General features: G+C 36.8%; 1 protein-coding gene across 1 annotated transcript in view; it reads left to right on the forward strand.

Moving 5' to 3' along the window:
* The first annotated feature begins 615 nt into the window (after positions 1-615).
* Positions 616-17,657, forward strand: part of TMEFF2 (transmembrane protein with EGF like and two follistatin like domains 2) — a 248,660-nt gene continuing 231,618 nt past the window's right edge. The window contains exons 1-4 of the mRNA XM_032292588.1: positions 616-1,196; positions 3,594-3,703; positions 11,120-11,249; positions 15,935-15,961. Of these exons, the coding sequence (XP_032148479.1) occupies positions 1,025-1,196; positions 3,594-3,703; positions 11,120-11,249; positions 15,935-15,961 (439 nt within the window). The 5' untranslated portion in view covers positions 616-1,024. The remainder of the gene's footprint in view (positions 1,197-3,593; positions 3,704-11,119; positions 11,250-15,934; positions 15,962-17,657) is intronic.

Here is a 17,657-nt window from a genome sequence, read left to right on the forward strand (position 1 = left end):
CGGCCAGAGAGGTTCTAACACCGTCGCCTCTCACCCTCTCCTCCCTGCCAATCCCTAGAGAAACGTCCCCGGCCTCTCGCCGCGACACTCCCAGCCTGCAGCCCCCTACAGCCTAGGCAGCGCGCTGCCGCACGGTGGAGCTCCGGGCGCCAGCAGGACGCCCTCTCCCCGGCTGGCTCGCCCCTCTCTGCCCTGCTGCCGCCGCTACTCCGACACCTCCGCCCCGACCATCTCCAGCTCGGGGAGACGCCACCCAGCCGCGGGGCCGGCGCTCGCAGCCCCGGGTCGCGCGCGAAGAGGGGCTCTAGTCCGGACCCCGCGCTCGGTAGGGGGCGTCCTGGAGCGGAGAGTGAGGCGAGTGGTATCTGAGCGTGCGGGTAGCCCACCCTGAAACCCGAGCTTCTCACTTGAGCCGTCCCAGCCTAGCCGCACTCGGGCCAGCGCCTGGCGAGCGAGCCCATCTGTGGCTTCTGCGGCCGCCTCCTCCTTGCATCCGTGCACCTCCTCGCCGACCCCTCCCTCCCGGGACCTGCAGCCCGCTCCACCAATCAGAGCCCGATTGCCTCTTTCCACGTGACCCCGGGCGGGCTGAGGACCTGCTGCTTCCCAAACGCCAGAGGGATGCGGGCGGCAGAGCGTGAGAGGCGGCTGCCGGGCTGCGGGGCGCCTTGACTTTCCCTCCACCCTGCGCGCTCGGGCTCCGCTGCTCTGCCCCTGGACTCCCGTCTGCTCCTGTCCCCGGGCTTCCCAGAGCTCCCTCCTATGGCAGCAGCTTCCCGCGTCTCCGGCACAGCTTCTCAGCGGACGACCCTGTCGCTCCCGGGGCTGAGCCGGGTCCCTGGATGTTGCTGAAACTCTCGAGATCATGCGCGGGTTTGGCTGCTGCTTCCCCGCCGGGTGCCACTGCCACGGCCGCCGCCTCTGCTGCCGCCGTCCGCGGGATGCTCAGTAGCCCGCTGCCCGGCCCCCGCGATCCTGTGTTCCTCGGAAGCCGTTTGCTGCTGCAGAGTTGCGCGAACTAGTCATGGTGCTGTGGGAGTCCCCGCGGCAGTGCAGCAGCTGGACACTTTGCGAGGGCTTTTGCTGGCTGCTGCTGCTGCCCGTCATGCTACTCATTGTAGCCCGCCCGGTGAAGCTCGCTGCTTTCCCTACCTCCTTAAGTGACTGCCAAACGCCCACCGGCTGGAACTGCTCTGGTAAGTCCAGAACCCCGGTCCCCGACCCCTTAACTCCGCAGAAGAGCACGCTTATCCAGCACATACCAGCCTGCCTTAGCGCGTCACCTCAGTCCCTCACCTCCTACCGTCCTAAACCCCTAAGACCACCCACCTCTATCCAGAGAAACGCAGGGAACTGTTTCAGGCCCGGGGGTGAGGGGTGGTTCTGGGATGGGTAGAAAGTGCAGATGTAGCAGGAAACCTTTGCAGGCTTGCGCTTACATTGTAACTGCGAGAATTTTGAGAAATATTAAACTGGATGTTTTTTTTGGTTCACTAAAAACAGCACCAATCCTAACGGGAAACACTAAAACAGAAGCTTTATCATCATTAAAGAAAAAAGTCTGGCTAGGATGAGGAAAAAATAACTTTATAAGAAAGAATGAGCGAGAAAGCAATAAATCAAATGGTGACTGCAGGGGAATCGCTGATTCCTGGCAGAGGTGCCATGAGGGCGCACTGGTCTCCCATTCAAGACCAGGTCACACAGATTCTAAAGGAGCAGGGTTTCAAGAGAATCTCTCTCTCTCTCTCTCTCTCTCTCTCTCTCTCTCTCTCTCTCCCTCTCCCTCTCCCTCTCCCTCCCCCTACCCCCCCCCCCCGTCTCCCTCTCTCCTTCTCTCCCTCTCTCCCTCTCTCCCCATCTCTCTTCTCTCCTAGGCTGCAAAAGACATTGGTTTTGCAGTCCAGATATGCCCCTCTCTTGCTTCCCTGAGCTTCAAGGTGGTAGACGGGAGTTGAGAACAACACTTTGCGGGTCTCCCAGGCCGGAATGGGCATGACTGAGACTGGCCAGTCTCCCTGTAGGCGAGCTGAGGGCTGTACTGACCTCAATGGGCGCTGACTCCTCCATTTCTGGACAAGCTTCCGTGGAGTGGGTCAGAAGCTTTTCTTGCTTGCTCGGGTTCCTTCAGATTCTGACGGCGAGAGCTTGGCAGGCTTCGCTCTGCTGGAGCTTCCTAATTAAATAGGGCCCGAGGATGGGAGTTGCTACACTCCTAGCTGGCATAGCATTTCGGTTTGACAGCCTGTAGTATACCGGGCGGAATTGTGGTGTGATTTCCTTGGCATTTAAAACTCCGTTAACATGCCTAGGTATTGTCCCTTAGGTGTGGTCTGTTCTAGTTTTAGCAAGTGTGTATGTAATTTTTCATCTTCTGTAAATATAATTCTGCTGTAGTTAAATCTGGTTCTGAATAAAGTGGCTTTCAAGGATGTATGTGAGCTGAAGTGTATGTAACTTTTGAGAGGAGGGAATGACCAACTGTAACTCATTGGTGAAAGCATGTATAGTACCTTGTTATTACCGATGTAAATGCCAAAAGGAAAGTTATTTTGCATTCTTCTAATTTATCCTTTACAAAGACAAGTTGATATTTGCAACTCTGTTAGATTTGGGTCAATGGATTGTTCTGTTTTTGGCAGTTTCTAAATTTGGCATTTTTATAAAACTCAACATGTTGCTATAACTTCTTGATTCATGCATACATGTGTGTTGTTTTTGAAAGAATAAGTCTCATTTTGCTAGTACATAGTCACTTTTTAGATGCTTCATTATAGTAACAATTATGAGCCTGCAAAATCAATGTTTGGAAATGTTGATGGCTTTGTAGTCCAACACAGACTGATTTGCTTCATCCTTACCTCTTACATTGTTTTAGGAAATAACTAACTTAAATGTGAAGTTGAGATTTGCAATCAAGAAATTCAATATTAGCCAGATATATTAAAGGGGACTGCATAAACTAAAAAGAATAAGCTGGTTTTGCAGATAGGGTGTCAAGAACTTGGCACCCCGCTCCCACCCCTGTTAACTTAGAGGTGATCAGTCTTCATTTGTGCCAAACAGACCATCACAGAAAACACTGCGCCTGTTTATCTTTATTATTGGGGCTTTGCTTCCTCTTTGTCTGGATAAATTTCAAATAAGGGGTTGTTTCTGTCTTTGAAGCAAAAGAACAATTAAAGATGGGGCAATGATAAATGGGCATTCAGAGATCATCACTAGCTCTTTTCCAAAATGTGGGCTTGTGGTCATAAATATTGTCCACCTAATGAGCAACAAACAAACAAAAAACAGGAAGCAAATGGTAAGCTTTCATTTACCACCCTCAGTATTAACCCAAGCTTTAAAAAATAGTGGTATCAGAAAAGGATATTAAAGGAGAATTGACTAGAAAAGAATTGTGGGAAATGGAAACGAGTATTGATCACTTAACTAGATTTTTAGGTTATCAGTAGACAGTGACCTTGCAGTACAGCTATAGTTGCTGGATTTAAAAATTAGGACAAGTATTTTAATGCTCCAAGATAGTGCTTTTTTATTAAAAATCTGTAACATTTTTTAATGACTGGAGTATTCTCTTTGAATTTGAGGTTATGATGACAGAGAAAATGATCTCTTTCTCTGTGACACCAACACCTGTAAATTTGATGGGGAATGTTTAAGAATTGGAGACACTGTGACTTGCGTCTGTCAGTTCAAGGTAAGAAGTCTTATATTTGCAACTTCTAATTCATTAACGAGACTGCAAAGCAGGGATCTCCCTTTACAGCCTATCACTTGGAAATTTATAGCTGTGCAAGATAAGAGGGAAGCTGGCACCAAGCAAAAGTACTGGCAAGAGAGCCAACTGATGTCAAGAAGACATATGCTTTTTGGAGAAATGTATATGCCAAAGTTATAAATGCCACTGGAGGTAGAAAGCTTCAGGTTGTGCTTTTAGGATGGCAAAGGAAGGTTATGTTTCTCTGACCCTTCTAGCCTGCACTTTAAAAGTGAATTGACTGGGGATAATAGTCAAAATAGGGGTAAGAAGTATTGACTTATGCCTTTGTTCTTTTTGATTGGGGCTATCATCTTTTTATTTTATTGCCATCTGTTTTAATGATCTTGGCTTTCATTATCCTGGTAACCTGACTAGGTTTTAAAATTAACTCCTTATTACTGTAACTTAAAAACTTTGCTCTAATTTGGAAATCGTGGAACTTATTAATTAATATAAGTCAGCTTTTTCATGGGTACCACATTCAATCAGAACTGAATCCCCCAGGAATCCAAAAGAGTATTTAGAACCACAAGTCATTTAATGAACATGAGAAAACTGTACTTTTTCTTGTGTTAATTTTTTTTTAACTGACAAAGAGAGAAAGAAATTGCATTACTGGCATCATCAAAACTAGGTTACTAGTTATCTATTAAGGATAGAACACTTAATGTCATTAGTATAGTCATTAACTAACAAATGCTTTTCACCATGTAAAAATAAGCCTTTTCCTCTCAAAATGTTCATTTAATCATGTAGAATTTCAAATAACATGGATGTTGTACTAATAGCCTATATTTGCCCTTCAGTGTTTCAAATTATTTTTTTAAATGCTTTTCAATTCTGACAATAAGACTCAACTAGGAAATATGCACATAAACAAAACTGTATGTAAGATAAGGAAAACTTTTTTAAGACTGTAAGAATAAAAAAAGATACAGAACAAATAAAAACATTAAACTCAAATTTAGACCTAGATATCTGGTTTAATAATATTTAGAATTATTGATGAAATGTATACATTTGAGATTGAATTCAACCTCCCACTAAGAGAAAGAAGATAATTCATATTTAAATAAAGTTTAAGTGGCTTTTAGAAATGCCAAAATCTTCTTAGACATTATTTTCTTCTTTCTAAGAAATATAGTAAGACAACTGATATTTGTAAAGTGCACCACCTCCTGGTGGGTAAGTACTGCTGTGACCACTGAGTTTCTTAGACCATACTATAGTGTTAGAAACATATTCATGCATATTTAATATGCATATAACACCAACTTCTAAGGTCTCCAGCCACATAAGACAGTGCAATTATGTTTTTTAAATGAACTAGGTGAGAGATACAGCATGAGAACTCCGCAATTCATACTTTACCCAAATGTTAACTAAAGAAGAAAAAAATACAGTTGGATAAATCATTAATTAAAGGCCCAGAGAATTTTGTGAGTTTTTCTTTCTTTTGTGATTTCCATAAATTTGTCTTTTTTTCATAACCATGGGTAGACATAAGAAATGAACTCATAAAAAGTATCAAATGAACGAGGAGAAACATTCCTGAAATGTAAAGCCATGGTTCTAAGATTTCACCAGGAGAAAAAAAAGGAGGTTGAGAGAATTCTAAAGGGATGAATGCTGCAAAATGGAAATATGTAATTTTCTTATTAAAGGAATTGTTTTCATTTTATAGGTACCACAGAAGACTTTGGTAAAATTTTATCAACAAAAATATTTGTGTTTCTCATACATTGGTCAATCAGTTATGTTTAACATTAATTTAAATAATTGTTAAGTGGAATCGATGGGGGGCTGGCAATGAATGTAAGTTTGAATAAGAAACTAAAATGGAAATTTGCTTTTCGTAATCCTTGTGGCATTTTAAATGCATTAGTGTATTACTACTGCTATTAGTTTGTGCTTTGCAACAGTTGTCAATCTGGCAAGAAAAAATAAACATCTCCCTAGTGGAAAATGTAGACTTTGCACAAACCAAGAATATACAGTAGCTGAATTAAGTTGAAGATCAAAGAAAAGTATAAGTTCCATAAAGAATAATAAATAGGATATTGAGTCTCTTGATTCCATATTTTCCTGATACATGAATTTGAGTTTTTTTGGTGTTTGTTATTTTAGTCCTAGTATCTGACAAAAAAGGGAGAGGTCTTGAAAATCTATTTTTCAATATATTATTTGAAACTTCTGGGTTTTTTTCTCTGCTGCCTTTTCAGGTACAAGCACACATTTCTTTGTAATTATTTTTTATTTTTTGAATGTTTGGAGACAAGAGCCTTGCTCTATCACCCAGGCTGAAGTGCAGTCGCACAATCTAGGCTCACTGCAACCTCCACCTCCTGGGTTCCAGTGATTCTTGTGCTTCAGCCTCCCAAGTAGCTTGGAATACAGGCACAGTCCAGCATGCCTGGCTAATTTTTTTGTATTTTAGTAGAGACAGGGTTTCACCCTATTACCCAGGGTGCTCTCAAAACCCGGAGCTCAGGAGATCCACTGGCCCTGGCCTCCCAATATGCTAGCATTACAGGCGTGAGCCACTGCATCCAGCCTGCAATCTGTAGTCTTTCTGGCTGAGAGATAAACTTCAAAGAGAAATGGGCATACATTTTCTTATCTGTAATGTTTTCAATTTGCATTATTATTGAAACACTAAGGTAAACATTATTAGCCTTCACCTCTCTTAGACAATTTTAAAATAAAATGATTTCTGTCCTTCAAACATATTACCTCATTTATTTTTCACAATTTGATGAGATAATTATTTTCTCCTGCCTTTTTTAAAACTTGCATTTTAGATTTGGGGGTACATGTAAAGGTGTGTTACATATGTAAACACGTGTCACAGGGGTTTGTTGTAGGTATTATTTCATCACCCAGGTATTAAGCCCATTATGAGGATGAAAATTTGGAAACAGTAGATGAATGGATGGATGGATGGATAGATAGGAAGATAGAAGCAGGGAGGGAGGAAGGGAGGGAAGGAGAAAAAGAGAAAGGGAGATACATGTAGATATTTATAGATAGCCCTGGCCATGCAATAATCAGTGACCACTTTATAATTTAAAAATATGAGGAAGCTTTATGTTTTTCAAGTATTACCTAATTCAAATATTAAATATTTTCTTTTAATAAGTCATGCTTAGATCTAAAAATGTTCTAATTGCTAAAACTACATAATAGACTGCCCAGAACATAGTGGCTTAAGAGAATGAACATTTATTTTGTTCATGAATCTGCCATTTTGGGAGGGCTTAATCGAAACAGCTCACCTCTGCTCTCTCTGCCATAAGCTGATGGTGGGGGGAGGGAATTCAAGGGCTTGGTGCTATCCTAGTCTGAGGGTTCTCACTCATACGTCTGACTGTCAGCTGCAGACCTTGGTTCTTCTCCATGTTGATCTCTTTACGTGGGCACATTTTGTCTTCCTCATAGCATAGTGGCTGAGTGTCAAAGCAAGTAGAGAGAGAGAAACAGCCTGGTAGAAGTTATATTACTTGATGACCTAGTCTGGGAAGCCACACAGAGTCATTTCCACCATAGTTACAGGCCTGTCAACTCTAGAAATCATATTTTTTTTTTACATTTTAGGGAATATAAATCAAATCACAGAGAAGTAAAAATTACTTATGGAGTGGCCAAAGGATTGGAACATATGCAGACTTCTTAAATCTTTTTTCTTTTTTGGAAGAAAAATATGCCATATCCCAAGCCATTCTTCTTAAGCCTTTGACAACTGGGAATATAACAGAATTGACTTAACATCTGTTGAGCACCTTCTACATGCCAGACTCTGTGGAAGGTGCTGGCAGTATATAAAACATAAGTCATACATAAGCTTCTAGATGCCGAAATCTCAGCTCAAAAAACTTGTCTTAACTAAACAAGCAATAAACCCTATGAAAATTTTCTCACATTATTTTTATTAATTTGTAGCAAAAATGAATTTTATGCATTCCAGTGTGTCAAGTTGTTGAATCCACTAGTGTGATGGGTAGCCAATTTTGGAACAAAATTCTTCTATTGAAAAACACTTATTTGGAAAATAAACATAGATTTTTAAAACAGAGAAAAGAGAATCACTTTTTCCCCTGAGGGGAAGTTTGTACAACACATACATTTATGGACATAACCATCTGGGCTTGAGTCTTGTTTTTCCCCTTACCAGCCAACTGTATGGCCTTTAGCAAGTCACTTAACATCTAAGTCTCATCCCTTCATCTGAAACTGAGCAGTATCGTGATTACTACTAAAAACTATTTCCAATAATTTAGCATATTTTAATGCAGTAGTTAGCCTATTTCATGCCTAGGCTTAGCCTGTTTCCCTTGTTTTTCTAACTCTAGAAATGCCATGGTTTGATGTTGGAGTTAGATGATAACTCTGCTAGTTAAAATACATATCATACGAAGCAAATAATTTACATTTCTTTTTATAAGTGAATATTACAAGGCATTTCTTGTTTTAAAAACATGACTTTATTAATTTCCCAAATGTTCCAGGTAAGCATTTCAAATGGGAAAACTGGTCTATAAACCTGTTAAATATTTAATTGTTAACTAATATACAAAAGGTCCTACACAAAGGCAGTGAAGGAAACAGGAGAGCCTAGAACTAGACTTCCACTCATGAGCTTTCATGATTTAGAACGTGCTTCCTCCTTGTGTTCTTCATATTAATGAGTGCAAGTCTTTGTACTAAGGGCCAAAAACATCATGCCAGTAATCTACAGTTAAGCTCTTTTCAGCTCTATAGAAATCTCCCTTTTGGCTTATGCATGGAACTTGGCAGCTCTGTTTTTAGAACTGTTCGAATTTGGCTTACTGCATCCCTCAGAAGCGGCATATGAGCACTTTATCAGTTTATTCCCTATTTTAAGATGCATATCAGCATTGTGTACTCGCACTTGACAGAGATAATAAATACTTCGCACTCCCCACTCCCAGTCCACTGACTCTATATTTGAGTAATCTGAGAAGAATAAATAAATAAAATTTAAGGATTGGAGAGAAGAAAATGTGAACCCAAATAATCTACACACAAAGTATTATAACCAGGGTTGGAGATGGAGATTGAAAGGTAACCCAGGGCAGGAATGCCAGGACTCAAGACTGAGATGTTGATTTGTCCATCTAGGCATAAATACATTATGACTCTCTTCTGACTACTGAAAGGATCATCAAGTCTATTGATCATAATGTCACCAGCTGTTTTCTTCTTTCTGGTCTCTCCTCCATGTACTCAGACACCATTGTGGTGTTCACAGATCAACATAATCCTACCTACATTCTCCTGTCCCAGGTTCTGATCATAGCACATTCACATTTATTAACAAGCACCTATCTCTGAACTTGCCTTGCTGGCCACAGTTCTGTCATGAGCACAAGCCCCATTTATTTGTTGTCTCTTCAGTACTGCTCATTGGAAAATTCAAACCTTCACAGGCATCTTGCTATTGCCTTCTTTCTTGGATAGTAGTGGAGATACTCAGGACTATGCTAAGTCTGTTTTCAGATGTAAATTAAAACAAATTTTTAGAAAGCTCCTGGAAAACATCCCTTACACAGGTATCACCTAATCAGAAGTCAGTTGCCAACTAAGTTAAACATTAGCAAAAGATTGGTGAAAAGCTCTAATCAAATCAGGTTTTCAAATATAATCACTTACATAGACTGAGTCTAGGAGACAATAATGTAACTCTGGAAAATAATTACTATGTAGAGGATTTGCAGAATGTCTAGATTATATGTTGCAGAAATTAAGATAAAGAATATTTTTTAAATATGTGCTAAAACATCCTATTGGTAATTATGGTCATCATAATATGACTGTCATACAATTTGGATTTACTGTTTGGAGAAAAGTAGATCACAATTACTAAAACATTATATTTAAGTTGTTAATATTATATAAAAAAGTAAAACTCATAAAATCAGACTTTCATTTCAAAGAACATTGACATTTAAATTTGCTATGATAATTAAGCTGTTATTATTATGAAGGTAAAGAGCAAGAATTAAGTAATTGATTGGTGATAAGGAAGTTTAGGTCTTAAGAAAATGGAGCAAAATATTAAATTTCAGGTTTTAATCAGATTATCAACATATTGAGAGATGTCTTCTTTTGCATAAATTCTTAAGTTAAAGTTTACTTATGATAGGGTTTTAGGTTTGTTATCATATATATTTAAACTTTCCTACCCATCTCACTATATTATTGGTTTATTTTGTGTGTAGTCTGAACTCACAGCACATCAAAAGTTTACATATTTTAATTAAAAGTAAAACATAGAGTACAGTTTTTACATGCATCTGTAAGTATGATTTTCCTTACTTAGTTTCTGGCATAGGTGAGCATTTACAGATAATAATCTTGATCATTATATTTTTTATAATTAAACAATGAAGCAAATCAGTAGTAGTAATCATGAGATAATCACATCCCTGGTGTAATTAGCAGGCATAGGACAAAGCCAAGTATCATTAATGCCTTAGAGTATGATTATATTATGATGACTGTACCCTGTAGGCTGCCTTAATTTTCACTGTAAAATGTGTACTTTTAAAATAATGAGGTTCTTTTAAAAATGAACTTTTTGCTTTATGAAATATCTATTATTAGACATACTTTGGAATAATCAGTAAAGTTTATCTATGGTTCAGTAGTGGTTGAAATTTTTCTCTGTGTTCCATAGTTTTGTTTCTCTCTAGACCATATCCATGTCAATATACAATAGTCTAAAGAGGTATAAAAATGAATAAGTAAATCAATATCTTATCTGAATATTTGAAAATTTACAAAGACTAAAATTCAATAAAAATTTAATTAAAAAACAACAACTAAGAGTTAACTATTTTTTTGGCATTTAGTCTATATAATTATGCTCCAAACACAGATAGACATTACCTGTTTGGGAATAGCTTGAAATTAAACTGTACTTTAACTTTTTTCCATCAAGTCATATGGGCCACATACTAAAGATAATATTAAGTGGTATTAGTATATTTGTTGCTGTATCTTTGTTGTGCTACTTATCCAGTCACTTTGTTGGAATTGCCTGATTAATTTTGATGCTTATTTTGGCCCTATCTAAATCAAGTGACTGGTTGACTGACTTGAAATTGGCTTTGTGCATCTTTCAATGATGCCCTTATAAAGACATAGGACACAATTAGGATCATTGAGAATGAAAACAAGTGTTTTCTTCTGTAAATAATTATTTCTGGTTAATTTCAACAACAACTGAACTATAAGTAAACTTTACTGACTATTCCAAAGTATGTCTATTTTTGTGTCAGAGGGTTGCAGTCTCCAGTACTAACTGTAGGCTTACATCTGTGTGTTTCCCAGTGCAACAATGACTATGTGCCTGTGTGTGGCTCCAATGGGGAGAGCTACCAGAATGAGTGTTACCTGCGACAGGCTGCGTGCAAACAGCAAAGTGAGATACTTGTGGTGTCAGAAGGATCGTGTGCCACAGGTATGTGTATGATCCTCCTTGAAACCTTATGCATGGATTCTAAATCCAAAAACCATGTCTTTCATTTCTCGTTATGTTATCTCCCAATAAATAATTCAGGTTATATATTGACTAGACAAGCCTGTATTCTTTTGTTCAAATCATGTATTCTTCTTATTCTTTGTCATTTTTACCTTTCATATCACGTTTGGAAGAAAAAGTATACCTACCATAAGGACACTGGTAGATTTAAGTACATATGTTATTAAATGAAGTACAGGCAGTTGAATAAAAGTCACATATAATTAGAAACTTACATTGGCCAATATGCCAAATATGGAGAAACATGACTATGTATGGATAAAGTTTTATTGTTTATTTGTTTATTTTGAATGATTCCATTATCTGCTGGAAGGCAATTTTGCAGGTTTGGGCTCTGAAGTTGACATCTAATCTTAGCCCCTCTATAAGATGGTCTTCCTATTATTTAGTAGATTATATTGATGAATGTGTTGGTAATGAACATAATTTCTAATGACATTTGTCATTTCTGGTGCAATTAACCTAGGATTCTACAAAGGTTTTAGTTATAGTGTACCAACAATGCTAAAGGAAGTAAGAAGAAAAAGCGAATTCATATGCCCCATAGCTTTTTAAGTTTTCCTTATGTGTACAGTGGCTGTTACAGCTTAACAGCATTTAAGGCAAGAAACAAACAGCAGAGATAAAACCCAGCTTGCAAAAAGGATGCTTTAAAATGGGGCTGAGTTTTCAAGTCAAGCTTGATATTGAAATCATATATATTATGGAAACTTTAAGATGCCATGATAGTTGTTCTTAACGGCAAATAAGTATCTTTCTGGAAAGCCAAAATTGCTGAGAATTTGGATTATATAAGCATATTCAGGAATAATAATAATGACATCAAATATAAACTTTCACTAAAAATAGAAGCAGAGAATAGTGTCATGAAAAGTCTATTTTATTCAAAAGTCACTCTTAGCAGGTATTTCTAATCAAGTGTATGATGTTAAAAGTTACGTGCTAAGTGACTGGGGCAGGGTGGAAAATGAGGAAAGAGAAAAGCCTCATATTTAAAAGATTATCTCAAGCATTTTGATTGTTAGTAGTTGATAATATCTAAGTTATACTGGTAACTACCCAAGTTTCTGAGAATTATCAGAAGAAAGAGAATAGTATCATTTCTCATGGCCGATGATACCTTTGTTTTGGTTTGGTTTGTAAGTAGTCTTTTCTCTTAAAGGACTATTTGCTCAGATGTGAATGTTCTTCATGGAAGGGTGGTCATGGGACAAGCTGGGCTAGTACTCCATGTACTTGTTTACTAAAGCAAGCGCGTCATTGTTACTTGGTATGTGAGTGACAAGCCATGAATAAAAGGTACAGCGACATGTGAGAGTCAGTTGGCAGCCTTCCCCAATAGGGAAGGAGGAGGACCAGCGTGCTGCTCTCATAGTAAGGGTGGGGGACATAGAAAGTTTGATAAGCAGCAAACTATGAGGAATCAATCAACCAGAACTGAGAAATGAGACGTAATACTCTAGGGCAAATAGAATAGAAAAAAAATAAAATCCCAGGAACCAGGAAGGATGAAGGCAAATATCATAGAGTATTGAGGAAAGAATTTGCTTTTTCAAGATCATGGAGGATATCTGTTTTTCTCTAACAACAGCCACAGGAGAATTAGCAGGCAATCATAATAAAAAAGACCAGAAGTTATGGTTATGGCTGATGATGTTTGTTTGGTAGCAAAATCTCTCTTTCTTACTTGCCAACCTCCAAGTTCTTGTCAGCATATAGAATCACATTTTCCTGATTCATTCAAGTCTTTCCATTCTAGTCCCTGATGTGCTGGTTCTACTATGAAAATAAATACTTAGCCAAGTAGAAAATTTAATCACAATCGAGTAATCCATCTTTAGCTCATTCATATACTTAGATTTCTACAGGATTTAATTAGTAAGCCAATCTTGCTGAATGCATCTTCTATGGACTTGTAAATCTAAAATGTTTTTGATCTGAATAATGACAGAGAGAACAAAGTAATTTTGATTAACCAGGTCCGACTGTAAATAAATTGGGGTTCTGACTTTTGATCTAAAAGGGATTCTTATTCTTTTCTTTGTAGATTTCTCATTTATTTTTAATGCTGTTTGACACTGAATAAACGTGGCAACTTGTAAGCTCTAGGAATAATAGGCAGTAGAAGATATAATTTTATATTTATTATATTTCATTGAACTTAACAATTTTTTGTGTGTGTCCGGAGAATAGATTCTTACTCAGAAATCTGCTCAATGGCCTTGTTGTCAATTTAACTTTTTGCCTTGTAAGAAATGCATTAACTAGGAGCTCAGATTTAGGTCTAACAGCATGACTTCTTAGGTGTTTCTGTCTCACTAATAAGACTTTAGTAGGCTACTTAGCATCAGTTCGCCAAGAAGACTTATCTTATAATAGAGAAAACATTAAAGCTTCCCATAGCAATTTCATAATGACGCCATGGACTTAAGTGATCATTTTTCTAATCTGTTCCTTCTTTTTTTCCCTGGCTGTTTCATTTGTGTCAAATCAAATATTGTCTTAAGGACCATACCCTTTGAAGTTTTAGAAATGCATGTGGGAAATACAAGCTAAAATACTACTGACATTTTTTTTCTGATTTCCCCAATCATATGTATTTATTAGAATACCTGTAGATGAATAGGCAAGATGGTTATTTTACATTTTAATTATTATGTTCCAGACAGTGCTTAAGTGTTTAAAATGCGCTATTGGGCAGTAAGCCTCAAAATACCCAATCGGATAGATATTTCTATACCCATTGAATAGAGGAGGAATATGCTTAGGAAGAATGAATAACATTTCTGTATCATGCAGTGAGTGAGGTTTGGAGCTTGGAACTCATAAGCCTTTATGCATTTCCCGTTATGCTCATGTAAGTGTAGAATGATGAACAACACATTTTCCTTGACTTAAAGAAGTTTATAGAAGGAAATTTAAAATAAACTATATACATTTAACTAAAATATATTTAAAATGTGTTATCACTATAATACTACAGCTTGTTATTTAGCCTCGAATGAGTATAAGTAATACTGAATTAAGCTTTCAAATTAATGCAAATACAATCAATTAAAATTTTTGTCTGTGAAAGTATACAAAAAGGAAGCTTGACAAACATTAAGCACGCAAGCGCTGTTCTGTCCAAAAGAGATTATGTTGTGACTTATGACAGACAGTTCAGTTGGTAGGAATATTCTATTATCTATATGAATTCATCAGCCTTTCTTGATCTGTTATCATTAAACAGTCAAATGGTATGATTAAAATCCTTGTTTGATTCTACATTTATGAAGAATAATTTTTATCATAAATTGTTTTACCAATTAATTTGCCTTTAAGGAAAAGATATGCTAGTCCAAAGACATATGTCGTTAGTAGTTAATTGAACACTTGACATTTTAATATAATAGTGTTAGACCCTATGAATTTAGTTAATGCGATTCTCCAAGACTGACTATTCAAACTACTGCTCCTTCATGGTAGTTCCAAAGCCAATACATGATAAGAAGAAGGGCTACTGGGAAGGTCTTCCTTCTTCCATATGTGTCAGCCCCCTGTGGATTTTCACACACCATGCCTCTTTCTGTGTGGTGCTTCTCAATAAAGTATCATGGAAGCAAACAAGTAAAAGTCATGTTTTATTTTCAATGGACTAAAACCATACATTCTTAAGAGTGGCACTTAGTATAAGCCTGGAACCCTGGTTGAGATTTCATTGTGGGATAAAGGCACGTCAGACAGAGAATACCAATATTAATCTTATTTCCCTGTAATTAACATTAAAATACATAACCAAATGTATTTTGAATGAACAAAAATGGAAAGGCAGAGGGAAGATTATGTCTACACTTAAGAAGTAGAATCAGATGGAACCTCAATTGTCTTGATTTCAACTTGAAATTTTGGATGTTTCTGGGAACTATGCTCCCAGAGATAGACAGCTTTAATCAACTGTAATTAATGGGAGGAAGGGGAGAGAAGAAGTGGTGAAAGAAAAATCCGGGAGAGGAAGTATGATTTTTTCTGCAAGCATCATTTAGTTGAATATCTGACTTTAAGCACAAAGTCAAAAATTAAGTTCTCTTCTACTGACTTAAAAAACAAAGGATGATTTGTCACGGATAGAATCATTCATGATTGTGGTATTTGTAAAACATATCAACACCTATATAAAATATATTTCTCTTTAAACTGCTTTTCTCTGTTCATATGCAATTTGCAAGAATATAAGCCTTAATTATGATTTCATTTGCCACACACATTAGACTATTTAATTTCTGAAACTTACTGATTGTTACCAGCATCTCATTTTTAATATTTTATTAAATCCAGCCTGCCAAGATTAGGAATTTTTCATAGCTGAGATTAGGATATTTTCCCAACTGGGTAATAATGTTTTCATAAAGCTTTGGAATAAAAATGATGGATAATTTACTTTAGAAGTTACGTTAATAGAAATTAAATTAAATCAATGTGAAGATATGTTTTTGGATTAAATATTCATGTTTTTCTCAAACAATATTATTGCAATGTTAAACTAAGAAAGTAAACTTGAACTTAAGAAGTCATAAATATTTTTGAATGTGTTTTACTAGTAAATATAATTTTCCCCCCCACAGATGCAGGATCGGGATCTGGAGATGGAGGTAGGAGTTGCCTTTTTACATATTTGAAGATTTACCGGTGGATATTATTATGTATGTTTACTTATATGTGTTCCATTTCAGATATTTAAGACAAAATCATATTTTGCATTTTAGGAAAGATGAAAACATAAAAAATTATCTTCATATTAAGTACATGTATAAACCATGCAAATTATTTGGCATACTTATAAATCATATTCTATCTCCATTTAATCTACCTTGTTCATTTATTTGCTTGTTTGTAAGTAATCTTTGAGATGGATAGGGGTAATGTCAAAACTTCCAAAGACAGGCATGTAAGCATATTTGGCATGGTAGAAAGAATTCATGAGAAAATCATCTAAATATTCGGGTTTTTAAAAATATGACACTGCTCTCAATTACTAGGTACTAGCAACACATATATAAACTACCGTGCAGACAAAGTTTTAATTATCAGATTTATAATTTGGAACTGAAGGAACTTTAGGTCATAAAAGTGAAAAACATAAAATTAAGTCCAATGAAAGTAAAATATTATCTTTGCTTCCTTGACTAAATTAGCCTATAGTCATTTTTAATAAAGTATGATATATGTTCCCACTATTTAGTTTTGTTTAGGGAAGTATACAAGAGAGAAAATGAGAGAGAGAGAGAAACTTTAAAAGTTTCATCTAATGTACTTACTACCAAATAAAGATTTTACTTAGAGATTGCAACTAAATTGTAAATTTTCCAGATGAAAGTCAAACAAAATTCGACTTCTATACACACAAAGAAAAACAAAACACAATGTACATATAATTTCCAGATTAATAAGAACAAAACAAATAAAAGCATTTTCTCAAAACCTTGCTTTAGTTGTGTAAAATAATTAAATATGCTATTCCAAGCTGATTGTAGTTTTTAAATACAGAATTTGATAAAAGAGAAGTACAAGAAGGCCTTGGATTCAGGGAGGTGGATATTTAATGCACCCTTTATATAGTTCAGGAAATACTTGAAAGATTTATCAAGTTTCCTTATGTAATGAAAGGCTTAACTAGTTCAAATAAGCAATACCCACAGAACATAATTAGAGCAGCATATTGGAACATAATTTTTTTTTCTTAAAGACTAAAACTGAACAGCAGCAGATTGAAGCACAATTTTTTTTCATAAAGACTAAAACTGAACAGCAGTCAAGACTCAGGCATAGAATATGTTTCAATGTCACATGATGTTGACAGCCCTTTGATGTCTGGACAGTCTTTCTCTACTTCTAATCAAGGTTTCTTTAGCTGATTAATATAGTATTCCCAAGAAAGCTTCCCTAGAGGTTTTGAAAATAAGAGCTTAGATGAACATATTAAATCTTAAAGAAAAAGAAAAGACAGGAAAAAAGAGACAGTTCCTGTAGTAGATATTTTACCATTAGAATATTATTAATTAGAAATCAATTGATTTTAAAAATGTTGCTTTTGTGAGGAAATAGTTTCTATGCAACATTCTGTATATTTTCCAGCTGTTTAGTTTTATATGTAGACTACCTAATTTTGCAAATATTGTGCTGAGATTGAACTGTTCCACTGTTCACCCAACCAATTTTGTTAATTGTCTAGCATCTTTAGAGACAAAATAAAACATACCAGTTCACAGAACACAGAACCTCTTCATTTCACTTTCTGTTAAAGCATCACCATATACTTTTTCCTACTTGACTATCTTATCGTAATAT

The sequence above is a fragment of the Sapajus apella genome, unplaced genomic scaffold (genome assembly GCF_009761245.1).
Source record: "Sapajus apella isolate SASKATOON/1434 unplaced genomic scaffold, GSC_monkey_1.0 scaffold28, whole genome shotgun sequence".
Lineage (NCBI taxonomy): Eukaryota > Metazoa > Chordata > Mammalia > Primates > Cebidae > Sapajus > Sapajus apella.